Below are 16,882 nucleotides of genomic sequence, written 5' to 3' on the forward strand. Positions count from 1 at the left end.
TGGTGCGGTGGTGGTGTGGCGGTGGTGCGGTGGTGGTGCGGTGGTGGTGCTGTGGTGCGTGTGGTTCCTGTGGGTGGTGCGGTGGTGGTGTGGCGGTGGTGCGGTGGTGGTGTGGCGGTGGTGCCGTGGTGCGTGTGGTTCCTGTGGGTGGTGCGGTGGTGGTGTGGCGGTAGTGGTACGGTGGTGGTGGTGCGGTAGTGGTACGGTGGTGGTACGGTGGTGGTGTGGTGGTGGTACGGTGGTGGTGCGGTGGTGGTGTGGCGGTAGTGGTACGGTGGTGGTGGTGGTGCGGTGGTGGTACGGTGGTGGTACGGTGGTGGTGCGGTGGTGGTACGGTGGTGGTGCGGTGGTGGTGCGGTGGTGGTACGGTGGTGGTGCGTGTGGTTCCTGTGGGTGGTGCGGTGCACACTGCTACCTTACACACACACGAAGTGCAGCCACCGTGGCTGAACACGTCTCCGTTGTCCAGAACTTTGGCCTGGAAGACGCAGCTCCCCGCGGGCAGATCGAACACCTTCCTCTGGCCTAGAGCACGTGGCACGCCGAGGGGGACGTGGGGCAAAATGCGTGCGAGGGTTGGAGGCGCGGCGAGCGCGGCTCTCTTCTCACCGCCGTTTTGCCACCCCCTCGACAACTTGGGCCGACGGCGGTAACGACGCCGAACGGCGGCGTGGAGAGGCGGTGCCGTGGCGCACCGCAACCTGGGTTCGATTCCCGGCCACGGCTGACATCAGTGGCGAGTGACATCTGAAGCGGTCCTGGACCAAACCCCTTTCGCCGACCTGCATTGACCGCCGTGGTGAAGCATGGTCACAGAGCTCACGTTCCGTCAAGGGACTTTCATCCAGCAGTGGATTGACAAAGGGCTACAAACGATGTTTAATTACGATGCCTCGACGCATGCCCTGCTGCTGGATCTACAGGCTCGTACGGAATACTGAAAATATGTTTTTTACTTCGTGAGCAACTCTTTGTTGCCTTCTAAAGGCTTCAGACAACAGCCAGGTGCTACCGGTCACCTGACCTATTGAGAGCTCCCCTGCTCAGCCCAGCATCGTGCACGACACACAAGACTGCGTTTACACGTCCTGCGCTCGCTCAGTAACCGGGACGATGGCTGCACAAATCACTTGTCAGAGAACAATGTGACAGTCGTATTTAACAATTTCACGTGAGCATATTACAGGGAAGAGACCACTCCGATGTCGTTATCTAGATGCGGCAAGGTTACTCCCATTCGAAGTCCCGGTATAGGAGTTTAGTATAGGAGTTTAGCACACTTGGCCCAGAATCCAGAAAGTAACAGGTGCATCCTCATCATGTCTAAACCACATGACAGAGGCTCCGCGTTGGTGTCCTCTGTCCGTGCGTGTACCCTGGGAAACGTTCAGCGTCGGCCCGCCGGCACGTCGATTTGCACGATCTCAATCCTGGGCACCGATACGTCAAGCGGCCCGTCTGCTCGGTATCAAAGGGCACGCGAGATGCCCCTGCGAGGACAAGGAGAGAGATCCTCCGCCTGCGACGGGGCAAGCTGCGTTGCCGGTGCAGACCCCGTAGCAGACCCCATAGCAGACCCCGTAGCGCCATTCCCAAGCCAGTCAGCTCGCTCTGTCAGCTCGCTCCTTCATAAAACTACACGCAGCTGGGCCGGGCGTTCATGCGCCGTGGGGACCACATCAGAGGGCATTCCATCTACAGATTAACCTTTTGACCGCCACTTCATGGCCCCATCTGCTCAACTAAGTCAGGCTGCTTTAAGAGGAATACACGTGCTGAGGAAAAATGCATAAAATGACAACTATGGCACCGGTGGAGGCCTAGACGCCCCTTGACCGCACAGTCGCTCGTCCAAGCGAAGCATCGGCCTGAGCGTCACCCCGCCAACGAAAATGGACGAAGTGAAGAGCTTCTGTCCATCGCCCGCACGTGACAGCAGAGCGTTGCCACGCGTGCGGCCGCAGTGACCGCTGAAAACATTTCCACATCGCTGCCTCGCTGCCCCGTCCACGAGCGCACAAATCAAGAGCTCGCGCTTCATGCCATCTTCCCATTGGGGACAATTTATGGATATGCCACCTCCACATAAGACGTAGAAAGCGATGATCTAAATACGTCGCATTTAAGACAGACTTTGCGCTCGACTGCGGCCTGAGCTAATGTACACACGGCACACCAAGCAAGACCGCGCCGGTGTAATTGGTCCCTGTGAGAGGGACTGCCTTGAAGCGCACGGTTCTACGGGCAGGGAGAGAATAAGGAAACGCGCTGGCAGTGATGCACAAGGAGAGACCACAGCGTTCGTCATCAGCACTGCCTTGTCAGAGATACGTAGAGAGAGGAATAACGTGATGGACTGATACACAGGGGGGCCGTGAGAGATGACGATGGTTTGTGGATGCCTTCATCCGGTCGTGGATAGATTATGGCTGATGATGCTAATCACGTTTTGGGAAATGGCCCATTCAGATTAGAGAGACACATGAACGGTTTTCCACTAACAGTAAGTAGCAATACACACTCTGAAGGGAGGGCTGTAAATGCCTCCACATCTCTGAGCTGATCCCTCAGAAGCCATGCTGAGCCACACTGCAGCAAGCCAATCATTGTCACGTGGATGATTCTCGAGGACATTGAGTCATTGAGCACAGCACCGCACACTGTGGATGTGGCGAGCACATGTTTAGGAAATCCGTACGGAGATGCGGGATTAGTGGGCAAATCCCGTGAACGTTTCTGTTGTGTGAAATTCCACATGCGAGTTCCATGATTTAAGCAACATTCACAATTTATATGGAAAATTATCTGACGCAACGAGTGCACATGTGTATGTTGGACTTCTTTCGCACCGTACATAGCCAACGGTGCTCATCGGAGGTGCGGGGGAAGGACAACAAACTAAACACAACAACATTGAGACAAATCGCATTGCCCTTGACACGAAGGCAGAAGGCGAAGAGGTATATGTGGCCAATAAAAAGCCACTTTGAGGTGAAGATTAAACCGCACGAAGCCACAAATGGTGCTCGTGTCTGGAATGTTTGTGAACGGGAGGGCAAATGTGAAGTTCATTGAGCTGACATAATGGAGCCACTGAGAGCGTCGCACAGGATGACTCAAATTACAATAAGTCTGATCTACATCACGCGGTATGCTCAATCATCCGGTTAACTGAACATGAATAAAATCATTGTATGTTGGCCGTGGATGGTGAGAGAGAACCGGGGGGTGGGAGAGGTGTGTGTGTGGGGGGGGTGAGGAGGATGGGAGCAGCGGACACCGATGTTCGAATGTTCTTCTCTCTTTGGCCGGGAAAGGTTCCCCGAGTCTCAGGACTTTGTTTCTGCAGCTCGACTCAAGGGGAGGAGCCCTGGTAACGCCACCGCACATCACCGCCAAGTTCTACCCTTCTGCCCCATGCTACGGTTGTTAGAACATTTCCAGACATTCTCCACGCTCCGTTCTTCGACGGTCCCAACAGCCGGCTGTCCGTCCACCCCCCGCACGCGACCGCCCGATCAGCACCATGGCTCACAACGTCGCCCGTTCAACCTGACTGCGCCTGGACGCTGGGGCACTCTCGCTCGGTGGAGGCTACGCTAGATCGGGGGGCCTCGCAAGCCAGCCTCAGCTCCAATTAGCACGGTTGGCTACGTACGGTGCCAAAGAAGTTCTACGTGCAGCGTTAACTGTCCCGTGGCAGCACAGCAAGCCTCAAACGGCTTGTTTAACAAAGTGTTATCATCGGGATATATTCATCGAAAAAACCCACCGTTGAACGGCTTGAATGATATTTTATTTCCCCCAGTGAAGCACGCGCCTGTATTCATTCATATATACACATTTACATTACCTAAGATTCGCCCCTCATATAAGCACATTCAATGTCTGAACGTTACTTGTGCAGCCTGACGTTCAGGAATAACGCGGTGCAGAATGGGCTGCACCGATGCTTGCCGCCACCATCCGGGCCTCAAGCCGGCGGCGATCTGTTTAATGGGCCACTCCTTGCTGATGAATCTTAGAAAGTCCAAACCAGTCCAAGTCCTAGCTGCCTAAACAAATACGTCTGGAAGACATTGGTCAGGAAGACCTTTGGACTCATGGACCTCAAATGCAATTTGATTGTTGTTGCAATGAAAGAGCCTTCTTGTCTGGTGAAGTTTTTATTATTCTTCTTGTCTGGTGAAGTTTTTATTATTTTATTACTGACAGCAACGCTCGTCTCTGCATCGTTACACTCACTTGCTCCCCGCTAGCTGCACGTAACAGCTGCGTTTATCGGCCCTTATAAACGACTGTGGTCTCAAACACAAGGTAGCCTTTGGAATGGTGTGTTATTCTCATTGGCTGTGTATGTTGCCCCTCCTGTATTGGTTGGTTCTTGAACATTGTATTTGGTCTGCCTCATATTTCACTTCCCAGCAATTATTTCAAATGCCCCATTCATTGTGGCACCTGGAGACACACTGCATGAGAGGCAGAGCGGTATAAATAATGATGCTGATGCTGACAGTGATGACGGTGATGATGATGACGATGATGGTGATGGCGGTCAAGATGATGATAGACACGTACCCTTGCATGTGGCGCAGCACTTGCCAGGCGGGATGTGGGACAGCCGGGCCGGGCACGAAAGCACGGGGCACACCTCCTGCTCGCACTGCAACTTGCCGTCCTGCGGACGGGGGCCGGTCCCCAAACACCGTTACCACCCCGACTCCACCGGCTCACACACACAGGCCAGGGCAGAGCCCTCGCGATACGGGTGAGTTTCCACTGCACGTTCGAGCGATGCCAGCGCCGGGTCGGCACGGTACGGGTGGTTTTCCACTGGCACACGTGAGCTGTGCCGGCGCAGGGCCCTGACGGCATGCGAGGTGTTCCGCTGGCTCTCTGCCGTGAAACCCTGCACAGTCGTAGGAGTCGTAGCCACAACATCGAACCGCTAGCGCTGAGACGCTGGGCTCCTACTGCCTGTGACTACAAATGTTTGCTCAAGGCTGCTGAGTTGATCAAGTCTGCCCAGTCAGCGATGACTGCACACAAAATCATTATTTTCTGTGTGAGCGCTTCCTTCATTGAGACCATTTCAGCTCTGAGGACTGAATTGGATTAGGTTTAAATGCCACGTGACGAACACCTCCACAGCATGGCACGTGAGAAGGTGACACCGCCCCCTGGAGTTGAGGAGGCCATCGAGGGGCCCTCAGAAGCAGTTCTGATATGTCCCCTTCCAGCGGCCGTGTGGCGTTGCAGTGATTTTTTTAAGAGAACCGAATTCAAAGGTCTCCATATCATGAAGTCACCCTCAGAGGAAGCAACGAACAGGCAGCTGCATGTGTATGTACGTACGTATAGGTCTCTCTGCGAGTCTATGGGTCTCTGTGTGAGTCTATGGGTCTCTATGTGAGTTTATGGGTCTCTCTGTCAGTCTATGGGTCTCTCTGTGAGTCTATGGGTCTCTGTGTGAGTCTATGAGTCTCTGTGCGAGTCTATGTATGTATGTATGTTGAGCTTGTTCCGCACCGTACGTAGCCAACTGTGCTAATTGGAGGTGCGGGAGGAAAGGACAACAAACTGGACACGGGCCGTGGTCCTCACCGAGCACACGCACGAGATGCAGGGGTTCCTGTTTGGGTGGAACTCGTCTCCCTCGCGGTACGCGTGGCCTCCAAACGAGCAGCCTGCGGGAGCCGCCGTGCCACGGCAGTGTCAGATAGCGAGTCAGGCATGGCATGTCAGGCACGGCGAGTCAGACACGGAGAGTCAGGCATGGCAAGTCAGGCACGGCGAGTCAGACACAAAGAGTCAGACACGGAGAGGCAGACACGGTGAGTCAGACACAGCGAGACAGACACGGAGAGTCAGACACGGTGAGTCAGACACAGCGAGACAGACACGGAGAGTCAGACACGGCGGACTCACGGCAAGTGGCCTCGTCAGCGATGCCCTCCGCACAAATAGCAAATGCTTAGCACACTCAACAATCAAAGTGGCCTGCAAGGAGAAGACATATACATCTATAACAGGTGACGACTCAGGCAATGCTCCTTCTGCTCCTTCTGCGTCTTCTTCTCCTATGAAGAACAATGCAGAGGAAGGGCCATACCCAAAATGTCAGGCCGTTGCCTGAAATGTTGCCTGTTATATATAGATATTAACCTTTTAGAGCAGTGATAGTGACACATGTGTCGAATGCCCCGCGCCATCACCACGTCATCGGTTTTTAACTTTACACAGATCACTGCGTGGCCAAACACAACAAGTGAACTATGAATCAACATCGACAACATCAACATCATCATCGTCGGCTGCGAGAACCTCAGCGCCATAATGGGTGGGGAAGCTAGCGATCTCGCGTCATGCGGAGAGGGGTCCTTCGGTCCCCGCCGCGGCACCGCGGGGGCCTTACCGGCACAGAGGGGGCAGCAGAGGCCGTGCTGGTAGAGCGGGCGGTCGCAGGGCAGCACGCAGCGCCGGGCAGCCACCGTCAGCACCCCCTCCTGGGGGGGCGACACGCAGGGCGGGCACATGCGGTCACACCGTCACACGCGGTCACACCGTCACAGCGTCACACCGTTACCGTGACGTCACACCCTCACACCATTACACCACAGTCACACCACAGTCACACCACAGTCACACCGTCACACCACAGTCACACCGTCACGTCACACCGTCACACCGTCACACGTGGTCACACGTGGTCACACGTGGTCACACCGTCACACGTGGTCACACGTGGTCACACCGTCACACCGGAGATCCTCGCGACACCGCACTGTCCCTGCACCTCCCGTCAGCACGGTTGGCTACGTACGGCATGAAAGAAGTTCAACATACGTACGTACATCGGGAGTTAAGAAGCAATTAATGGTGACGTTTGAGTGCATTGCTTTAAGCAATTTGCCTCATTTTATCTCACTCGGGCGATCAAGAGTCAGCTCATAAAAAATAATTCCCTTCACCAATAATAATTACACAGACAGCCTCAGAGAGAGAATCTCAAGCCTCATTTCTGTGAGGGCCCCTGCATTAGGATGTTGGCCGATTGCATGTCACAGTGCGTGGGGGCAAGTCGAGCAAACCCACACACACGAGGAGGTAACACGCACAGGCTTTGACGACGACGTAAGAGATTGGTGCCAGAGAGATGCGGCACTGCTGGAGCGCGCTGGGAAGTGAAGCAAATGACGAGGTGCAGTGGACACCGACGGGCGATCCGCTCGTTGATTGTGATGGCGATGATGATGAAGTCACAGCCTTGTTTTTAAGAAGTCTTTGGCGACCGCCTTAAAGCGTCGTCGCACAACTCGCATGGCCCGTAGAGCCACCCCGCAGCGACAGCCGCCAAGAACCCCCCACGCAGAGCCTCCTGGAAACGAGTCTGGACACTCAGCGAGGTTTTCCAAGAAAACTAGATCCCGTTGTTATTATGAGAATAATTACGTTGGGTATCGACCCAAGACGACGACACCACACAATCACTTCTAGATTCATTGCAACGAGCCTCTCAATAACAACAATAATAACAGTGTCTCTCGTGGAATCTCACGCAAAAAATATTCATTACAGAGTAAAAAAAAAGAAATTAATAAATGCTGTACAGAGGGCGGGCCTCCCGCGCCTCCAGCGAACGTGGTTCAGCGTCCAACGCACAGCGGCAAAAACACCGCGCGGGGACATGGCGGGAAGACAACAACGCGACCGCCCCCACGCCGTGCTGGAGACGGCACGGGCAGCATGGGGCTCCCGGGGTTCATGGTTACCTGGCAGGGTCATGGTTACCTGGCAGGGTTATGGTTACCTGGCAGGGTTCATGGTTACCTGGCAGGGTTCATGGCTACCTGGCAGGGTTATGGTTACCTGGCAGGGTCATGGTTACCTGGCAGGGTCATGGTTACCTGGCAGGGTTATGGTTACCTGGCAGGGTCATGGTTACCTGGCAGGGTCATGGTTACCTGGCAGGGTCATGGTTACCTGGCAGGGTCATGGTTACCTGGCAGGGTCATGGTTACCTGGCAGGGTCATGGTTACCTGGCAGGGTCATGGTTACCTGGCAGGGTTATGGTTACCTGGCAAGGTCATGGTTACCGGGCAGGGTCATGGTTACCTGGCAGGGTCATGGTTACCTGGCAGGGTCATGGTTACCTGGCAGGGTCATGGTTACCTGGCAGGGTCATGGTTACCTGGCAGGGTCATGGTTACCTGGCAGGGTTATGGTTACCTGGCAGGGTCATGGTTACCTGGCAGGGTCATGGTTACCTGGCAGGGTTCATGGTTACCTGGCAGGGTCATGGTTACCGGGCAGGGTCATGGTTACCTGGCAGGGTCATGGTTACCTGGCAGGGTCATGGTTACCTGGCAGGGTCATGGTTACCGGGCAGGGTCATGGTTACCTGGCAGGGTCATGGTTACCTGGCAGGGTCATGGTTACCTGGCAGGGTCATGGTTACCGGGCAGGGTCATGGTTACCTGGCAGGGTCATGGTTACCTGGCAGGGTCATGGTTACCTGGCAGGGTCATGGTTACCGGGCAGGGTTATGGTTACCTGGCAGGGTCATGGTTACCTGGCAGGGTCATGGTTACCTGGCAGGGTCATGGTTACCTGGCAGGGTCATGGTTACCTGGCAGGGTCATGGTTACCTGGCAGGGTCATGGTTACCTGGCAGGGTCATGGTTACCTGGCAGGGTCATGGTTACCTGGCAGGGTCATGGTTACCGGGCAGGGTCATGGTTACCTGGCAGGGTCATGGTTACCTGGCAGGGTTATGGTTACCGGGCAGGGTTATGGTTACCTGGCAGGGTCATGGTTACCTGGCAGGGTCATGGTTACCTGGCAGGGTCATGGTTACCTGGCAGGGTCATGGTTACCTGGCAGGATTGCTGCAAGCAGTGTGGAGCTCCCACCAGGTGCGCCATGAGTTCCTGCGGGATGGTTTCCCGCGCTCGGCAGCCTGCAACACAAGCGGAGACCTCCCGTCGTCATCGTCGTCGTCGTCCTCACTCACGCAGGGCGGCCGCAGCAGGTGTGAGCCAGCCCCGTCTCTCAGCAAGGGAGACAATTCCACTGCAGCAGGGAGATTGTCGTCACCCTCAACTCGGAAACTGCCCACTGTCCCTGCTGGCTAAGATGCCATCGTCACAACGCGCCTGAGTGATGTTGCCGCACATTCGAGCTACATTGCAAGTCACACAAAAAATCGCACGTGCAGACATTGACTTCAAATAGAACCTCCTACGCGTTAAACGGTTGTTGTTGATCCCACTTCTCAAGACGCACAACGGCTGTCGTTGTGTGATGGGGGGGTAAGGGAGTTGGGTGACATGAGATGAGACCGTGGAGTTCGTGGGGACACGGATTGGTTCTGTGTCAGCTACGGTTCCCACCTGTCCGGGAAGTGCCACGTGTGTCCGGGTGGCAGGAATTGATTTGTGCCGTCCTGTGCCACAACCCTGTCCTGTACAGCCACTCGCCCAGGCTGTGGGCTGCTCTCAGCGTGTCTGCGCTCACCGCGTGTCGAACATTAACTCGAGGAATGTGCTTTATCTGTGTTTTGCACACAAAAAATGTTATACTAACTCCAAGTGCATTTCTTATCTGTGACGTGCTTTCAAATATTTTGAGTTTAGTGTTATCAGGAGCCACTGGTAGATGCAAACTGATACGGGGGTCATCACACAAGGCCTACCCCGTCTTGACGTGCCCAACGTAACTGGAATCGGGCCACTGTTCACAATCAGTTACTTCAATAGTTCACGAAGGTGACATCGCATCGATGAAGACGGCGTCTGCTGTGGCCCGTTCAAGCAAAGCAACGCGAGAGCGCCGCGCGCGGCTTGACCCGTGGGTCACGGCGCGCTCGGCAGGCTCCTGTTCCGTGTGGCGTCTCTCTTCACGTCGTTGCGACTCGCGCTGCCCAGAGCGTCGTCACCGCCGCTTCCCGCAGCACAAAGCTGCACGCGGGGCCCGCGGCCTCCTGCCGGGGAGAGCACGCGAGAGGCGGCGGCGCAGAGGTCGTGTTTGTCTGGCGGGGGGGGGGGGGACCCCCTACCTCCCACCCCTCCCCCCTCTCCTTGTGGCTTCTCGCGATGCTCGAAATGGCACAGGACGCGAGAGTAAATAATCCACGCGTGCCTCGCTCCTCTCTCGTTTTGTGTGTGTCGCTGTTTGCTGTAAGTGCTGGTGGCGGGACCAGCCTGGCGCCACCCGTGCTGAAGCACGGTAATTAATGACTCCCCCCACCCCCCCTCCTGCTGCTGCTGCTGTTGTAAGAGTGGGTGGAGAGAAACGCCTTCAAAGCCGCCCGCGTGCCCCACGTCAAACCGCGGCGGCTCCACGCCGTGTCGCGGGCACTTCGCCGGCCCCAGACAAGGCGGGGAGACAGATACAGTATATATATCTGTATATATCTGTATATATCTGTATGTATATGTGTATATATATCTGAATATATATAGTTTACATTGTGCAGCGCGGTGTCGTCGTCGTCGTCGTTTTCGACACGTGTGTTCTGGCCACAAGGTTCAAAATGGAACTTACGGCGGATGTGAACGTAATGCACCCGAAGAAGCGCTGAAGATTTTTAGCAAACGGTTTGAGTGGCGTTGCTGCTCATAGCCGGGAGGCAGATTGGGACGCCGGTAATGGGCCAGCTGCTTCGTTCGGAGGCTCGGTTCCAGTTCTAACACAATTTCACTCCGTTTCCTTCAATTGATCTGAAACTGTAACGTGTCACGCGCCCGCCGCACGCAGATGGACACCCAAGCGCGCAGAGCCCCACACGTTGGCAGCACCACAAAGAGCCCGGTCCTTGCTCCCTCCGAGTCGCTACTTGTTTATTTATTTCCACATCACAAGCAAAAAGTGAGGGATTTGTTTTGACACGAGAACGAGCGCCTCTCGCCACTCACGCGTCGCCAGCGAACAAGAAGAGGGTGGGGAGAGAGTTCCCGTGTTCAAATTGTGTCTCTTGGGCGAGGGAGTCACCCTTGAGCTCACAGCCCTGTTGCCCAATTGTGCCCGAACAAACGCCTACACAGCATCTACACAACGCCTACAAAACGTCTACACAACGTCTTCTCAACGTTTATACAACGTCTATACAACGTCTACAAAACGTCTACACGAAATGTTTTTTTTTTTAAGCAGCTAATGTCCACTGAGCTAGAGAGCTCGTTTTCAGAAGCGACCTGGCCACAAATGAAAGCTCAACGAAGTGGCTCATCACGTGGACATCTATAGCGGCAGCCAAGCACTCTAATTGCATGTTCCTCAATGTGGAGGGGGAACCAGAGGACCCAGAGACAAATCCACGCAACCACAGGGAGAGCATGGAAACTCCAAATACACAGCAGCAGGCGTCAGGGTGGGGATCGAACCCACGACCTCCTGTGCACCAGGCGAGGGAGTTAACGTCTCCTGGCCACCACGGCGCCCCGCGGTGCGGGATCGGTGTGGTACAGTGGTTTGTGCGCTTCGCTATGAACCCCGCCGACCTGAGTTCGATTCCTACCCACGGTCTATCCAGACCGGTGAACCTGGGTATTAGAGGACGAGGGTTTTTATTTTTCAGGAGAAAACATTGTGACGTTGCATGAACCCGAACTCACCAGAGTGGCGAATTATGGTCAAAAAACCTATAATCGCAATGGGTGTGGGGCTTTAGGTACAGGGCTGTAAATGTATTTATATCAAAGTGTATTTACACCACGTGGGCTGTAAACCCTGAACCTGCCACCGATGACGCTCGCGCTGTCGGCTGTCGCCGAGTGAGGGCTGGGGAGCCCAGGGGGCGTCTCCCTCACGAGGCTGCTTCTGTGACGTCACGGCGCACGTGCTGCACGGGTCCGAGCACGTGCGATGCCGTACGTCGCATTCCCAGTACATCGCTGCGCCGGGTATTCCGAGGCGCGTAGGCAAGGCTGTGCGTGCCGCAGGGTACATGTCGCTACCGCTGTCTTACGCTGTGTGGATGGTAATTAAGTATAATGTGCTCCGTCCAAAGATGTCGCTGTGGTGTGATCGTCGGCACACTGGGCAGCACACGGCATGAAGGGGCGGGGTCCAGGGAGACGTGGGCCTGGCGGCAGCCCTGCCACGTGCTGCAGCCTGCGCCACACGCCGCAGATGGCGGTGGTGGCGGTGGTGGTGGTGGTGGAGGTGGTGGTGGAGGTGGTGGCGGTGGTTGCAGGAGGTGCCGGCGGTGGTGGAGGTGGTGGTGGTGATGGTGGTGGCGGTGGTGGCGCTGGTGGCGGTGGTGATGGAGGTGGCGGTAGTGGCGGTGATGGTGGTGGTGGTGATGGTGGCGGTGATGGTGGTGGCGGTGGTGAAGGTGGTGGAGGTGGTGGAGGTGGTGGTGGTGGTACCTTGGCACTCGAGGCAGCAAGCCCCGCGCTGCTTGACCACGAGCAGGCAGTCGCTGGGCACGGGGCTGCACTTCTCCCGCTCGCACGTCACCTCGCCGCTCTGGGGACGCACGGCACGGACACACGCACGGTCACACCACCACCGCCGCCACCTCCATCACCACCACCACCGCCACCACCTCCACCACCACCGCCACCACCTCCACCACCATCGCCACCTCCATCACCACCACCGCCACCTCCATCACCAAAGATAATGATCCCCATGTCGCCTTGACAGACTGTTAGGGCAAGCGTTGTGAGAGAGCACCTATGAAGGCCGGCACGGCACACGATTGGGTGGTTGGCCAGGACCACGCCCGACGGCCTTTGGCTCCCCAGTGGCGATGCTTTTTACACAACGGACCGGCTACTCATTTGAGGTTGAGTCGACCTAGGGGAGGCTCAGGACCGTGAGCGACACTCCGGTGATGGCGATGCCGATGGTGAGGATCGCACGACGGATTGGACAGGGATCCCCGTAGTGCACGAGCCAGACACGCGGTGCCCCTGGGTGACACCACAGACTGCCAACATGCACATTAACAGGCGTGTTAACACGCACGGATCGAGTGTGCTTGATTCCCACTACTTTGCTTTCTGCTGGGTGTGGGATGAAGGCTGGGGGAGAGAGAGAGAGAGTGTGCCCGTGTGTTTAGGCAGCAGGAGGAGTGCAGAGGATTGGCGCGACATAGGAAGCCGAATTTTGAGTCTCTCAGAACAATGTGCCCTGTGTGTGTGTGTGCGTCCTGTGCGTGTGTGTGTTCCATGTGTGTGTGTGCGCTCTGTGTGTGCGTCCTGTGTGTGTGTGTTCCATGTGTGTGTGTGCGCTCTGTGTGTGTGTGCTCCATGTGTGTGTGTGCTCTGTGTGTGTGTGCGCGCTCTGTGTGTGCTCCATGTGTGTGCTATGTGTGTGTGTGTGTTCCATGTGTGTGCGCGCTCTGTGTGTGCTCCATGTGTGTGCTATGTGTGTGTGTGTGCTTCCTGTGTGTGTGTGCTCCATGTGTGTGTGTGCTCTGTGTGTGTGTGCTCTGTGTGTGTGTGTGCTATGTGTATGTGCGTACTCTGTGTGTGCGTACTCTGTGTGTGTGTGTGCTCTGTGTGTGTGCTCTATGTGCCTAGCGCTGGTCTGCGTGTGGCCTCGTCCCTGGCCACATCGCCACTTTCACGATGAAAGTGGCTCCCCCCCCTCCCGGTGGCGGGCGCGAGGTGTCGTCGCGCGCGCCCCCCTTCGTATCCGTCGCCTCGTCTGTCCTGCCACTTGTCTCAAGAACGTCGCGTGTGGAACATCGTCGCTCAACCCATTGTCGGTCTCGGAGTCCAACAGCGAGAGAGACGCTTGATGAGCAGCGAGAGAGACGCTTGATGAGCAGCTTCTTACTTTCGCGCACAGACGACGATGGCTTGCAGATGAGTCACCACTTTTTTATGTGACCATGTGAGGCTCACTGAGCTATGCGGCTCTTTTTTCAGAAGCGACCTGGCCACAATGATGAATCAACGAAAGTGGCGTATCGTGTGGAAATATATAGCAGCCAAACACTCTAATCGCATTTGTGTTAATGCAGCCACGCGGGTGCCGGCTGAGAGTTGCATGCGCCCAGCTCTTGTCGATGCGCACGCGACGGAGTCTGCGTCTCGCAGGGCTTCTCTTCGATTGCCCAGTCGGGATTCGCTCGTGTGAGAAGGGGCGGGACGGGGGGGTCTCGAAGCACGCCGAGGACATTGCGAGACGAGCGCGTGGCAGGCTCGCGCCGCTCGGTGCGCTCCCAGGTCTCGCACCCGATGCGTCGCCTCACCGCCGGGAAGAGCGAACCACACAGGAGGGATGTCGAATTGGGGGGAACTTTAACTCCGTCGGCCAATTTGCCTCGCGACAAACACCGCGCGTCACTTACTTCGTGCCAGAAACACTCGGTTCTGAGTAGTTCTGTTCAGAATGGAACCAAAGACAAAGATCCCCCGGCTAACCTTTACAGACTGCTGGGGCAAGTGCTGTTAGCGAGCACAAGAATGGAACCACACGCAGACACACACACAGGGAACGTAATTAATGAGCGGGATTGTTCAGATCCTCCCCTTACAATATACTCCACGCGTACTCAATTACAACTTCATCAATTGTTGTTCTTGGCAGCCGCTTTCTCAATGTCTCTCAGACGCCAGCCGCGGCGCGAGGGGTCAGGGAGCGCTCTGCACCATAAACCCGAGTTCGGTTCCTGCTCACGGCCAACACCAGTGACGAATAGCTGAACCGGTCCTGGGCCTGCCCGAGGTCGACTCAGCCTCAAATGAGTACCTGGTGCGGTGTGTAGTAAACATCGCCACTGGGAGACAGAGGCGGCCGGGCGTGGTGCTGGCCACCCACCCCCTCGTGTGCCACAGTGCCGGTAGCCTTCACAGGTGCTGCTCGCTAACAGCACTTGCCCCGACAGTCTGTCCAGGCTACACGGGGGATCTTTGTCCGAGGGGCTCGGTGCCGTGCGATGGATGTCTCCTCCAGCAACCGAGCGCACCTCGAGGGCCGCGGATGAAGATTTGTTCGAACAAGAGGAAGTCCGCGGTTGGACATCGGGGCCGATGTCTTTCTCTCGCTCGAGCGACTGCGGCGAGGCGCTTCGCGAGGTTTGCCGCGACCCGTCCTGGTATCCCACGAATGTTCCTCTCTTTCTGAGGCAGCTGCTGTGAGTCTTGCCGGGCGATTACAAGTCTCGATTCTTATTCTGAGTTGCCCAAACACAATATACCGATAATTGTTTCTAAATAATCATTCTGATTCAAATCCAGCTCACAAATCTTCCTGTGGCCTCATCTGTATGTACGTTGAACTTCTTTCGCACCGTACGTAGCCAACCGTGCTAATCGGAGGTGTCGGGGAAGGACAACAAACTAAACACAAAAAGCAGCTCGAAACAAATGAGATGATTTAAAAGTGCATTATTCCAGTGGCTTCCTAATATCTGAAGCGAGAGCGTTCCAGACGGCCGCAGAAACGCGTCTGAAAGCGCCGCCGCGATGATGCTCGACTCGGTCGTGGCGAGTCGTGGAGGGATGTCGCCTCGACACCTGGCGGGCAGCGCCGCCGCGACTGATATTGTCCCGGGCAGGTGAGCGCGCGGATGTCAGGTGTCGAGTGTGCGAAGGGAACACCGCAGTCGCTTCAGGCGAACCCAGCGGAGCCTCGCTCGGCGCGTGTGAATGAGAGCGGCTCAGCATTACGCCTTCTTTCTGATCACTTACAGAGAGCGGCTCTTCTGTTTGCTTTCTAAGAAAATGTGAATTCCAGTGGTTAAAGACTTTTTTTGAAGGTTCTGAATAATCCCACCTATTAGCCTGCCCTGTGTGTGCCTGTCTGTCTCTCGGCTTTGCCTGTGGGCACTGCGCATTCCTACCTCATTAAAGAGAACCATTTATAAAGCACAATACAGAAGCGGCGCGGACAAGTGGTCAAAACAGAGTCAATTTACGGGCGCACTAGGTGGGATTCGCTTAATTGTTTATATATTTCTTAAAACATTGCCGACACAAAAACTTGTCGTTTCAGAATATAAGTGCACGCAGCACGGCGTGAGGCAGCGTGGCTCCCGCCGTGTCACGAGCGAGCGCTTGGGGCCCGGCAGAGCCGTGCACAGGAACCGGGCGGAGGGCGCTGCGCTGGGTGGAGGCTGCCGGCAGAAGCCAACTCTCAACTTGGGCGCAAAGCGATCGCGGACAGCCTGTCGGCGATTTGAACGATCGGACTAGCGCAGGGAGTGTCCTCGCTATACAACTGCTGTGACGCACACAGGCCAAAAGGCCCAACAACGCCATGTGGGCAGCAACAAACAGCAACTTTTGAAGGTGCAGGTGGTAAGAGTTCACGTAACAATTCGTCGGTTTAAATTAATTATGGCATGCAAGTTACGTGCGCAAGAAGTGTGCGTCTCGCGACTGGGCGATTACTAATGTATACAATTAAACTGCAAATGATGTGAGAATGTCCCTTCAAAGTATTTAATATAAATCAGATGAAGCAAACGGGAGAGAACATACCGCATGCAATAAAAAAACAATACAGTACAAACATGACCGATGTAAATCACTTTGCGAATCTAATTGCAGCCCTAAATCACGACAGATAATTGAATCGCTGGGCGAAGGGGAGTTAATCATCACCTGCCTCGAGCACTCAGCGCACCATATGGAGGAGCGGTAACAGTGGAGACCTGGGTTTGATTCCCGGCCACGGCGAGCATGAGCGTCTTGTGATGTTTCAACCATTCCTGATCCCGTCTTCACCAGCCCACACTCACCAAACTATCCCCGTGACCGACACGGCGTAGGGAGGCCTTAGTCCAGCAGCAGATTGACAAAGGGATGTGAATGAATTATTATTACATGAAAAAAATCTACCAATGAGTTGCCAAAGGATGTAAATTAACCCGAGCGTAGGTGAACATGTTGCTTGTTCACAGCCGGAAGCCGAGTGATC

General features: G+C 55.6%; 1 protein-coding gene across 2 annotated transcripts in view; it reads right to left on the reverse strand.

The window, feature by feature from the left end:
- BMPER (BMP binding endothelial regulator) overlaps positions 1–16,882 on the reverse strand; it is a 41,621-nt gene that overhangs the window by 16,737 nt on the left and 8,002 nt on the right. For both annotated transcript variants that reach the window (XM_078598419.1, XM_078598418.1), the window contains exons 3-8: positions 12,373–12,472; positions 8,878–8,960; positions 6,416–6,506; positions 5,605–5,687; positions 4,579–4,678; positions 416–525 (exon numbers count right to left, since the gene is read on the reverse strand). In XM_078598419.1, coding sequence (XP_078454545.1) covers positions 416–525; positions 4,579–4,678; positions 5,605–5,687; positions 6,416–6,506; positions 8,878–8,960; positions 12,373–12,472 — 567 coding nt within the window. The remainder of the gene's footprint in view (positions 1–415; positions 526–4,578; positions 4,679–5,604; positions 5,688–6,415; positions 6,507–8,877; positions 8,961–12,372; positions 12,473–16,882) is intronic.

This window comes from Lampetra planeri, chromosome 10 (genome assembly GCF_965212315.1).
Source record: "Lampetra planeri chromosome 10, kcLamPlan1.2.h2, whole genome shotgun sequence".
In the NCBI taxonomy this organism is placed as follows: Eukaryota; Metazoa; Chordata; class Hyperoartia; order Petromyzontiformes; family Petromyzontidae; genus Lampetra; species Lampetra planeri.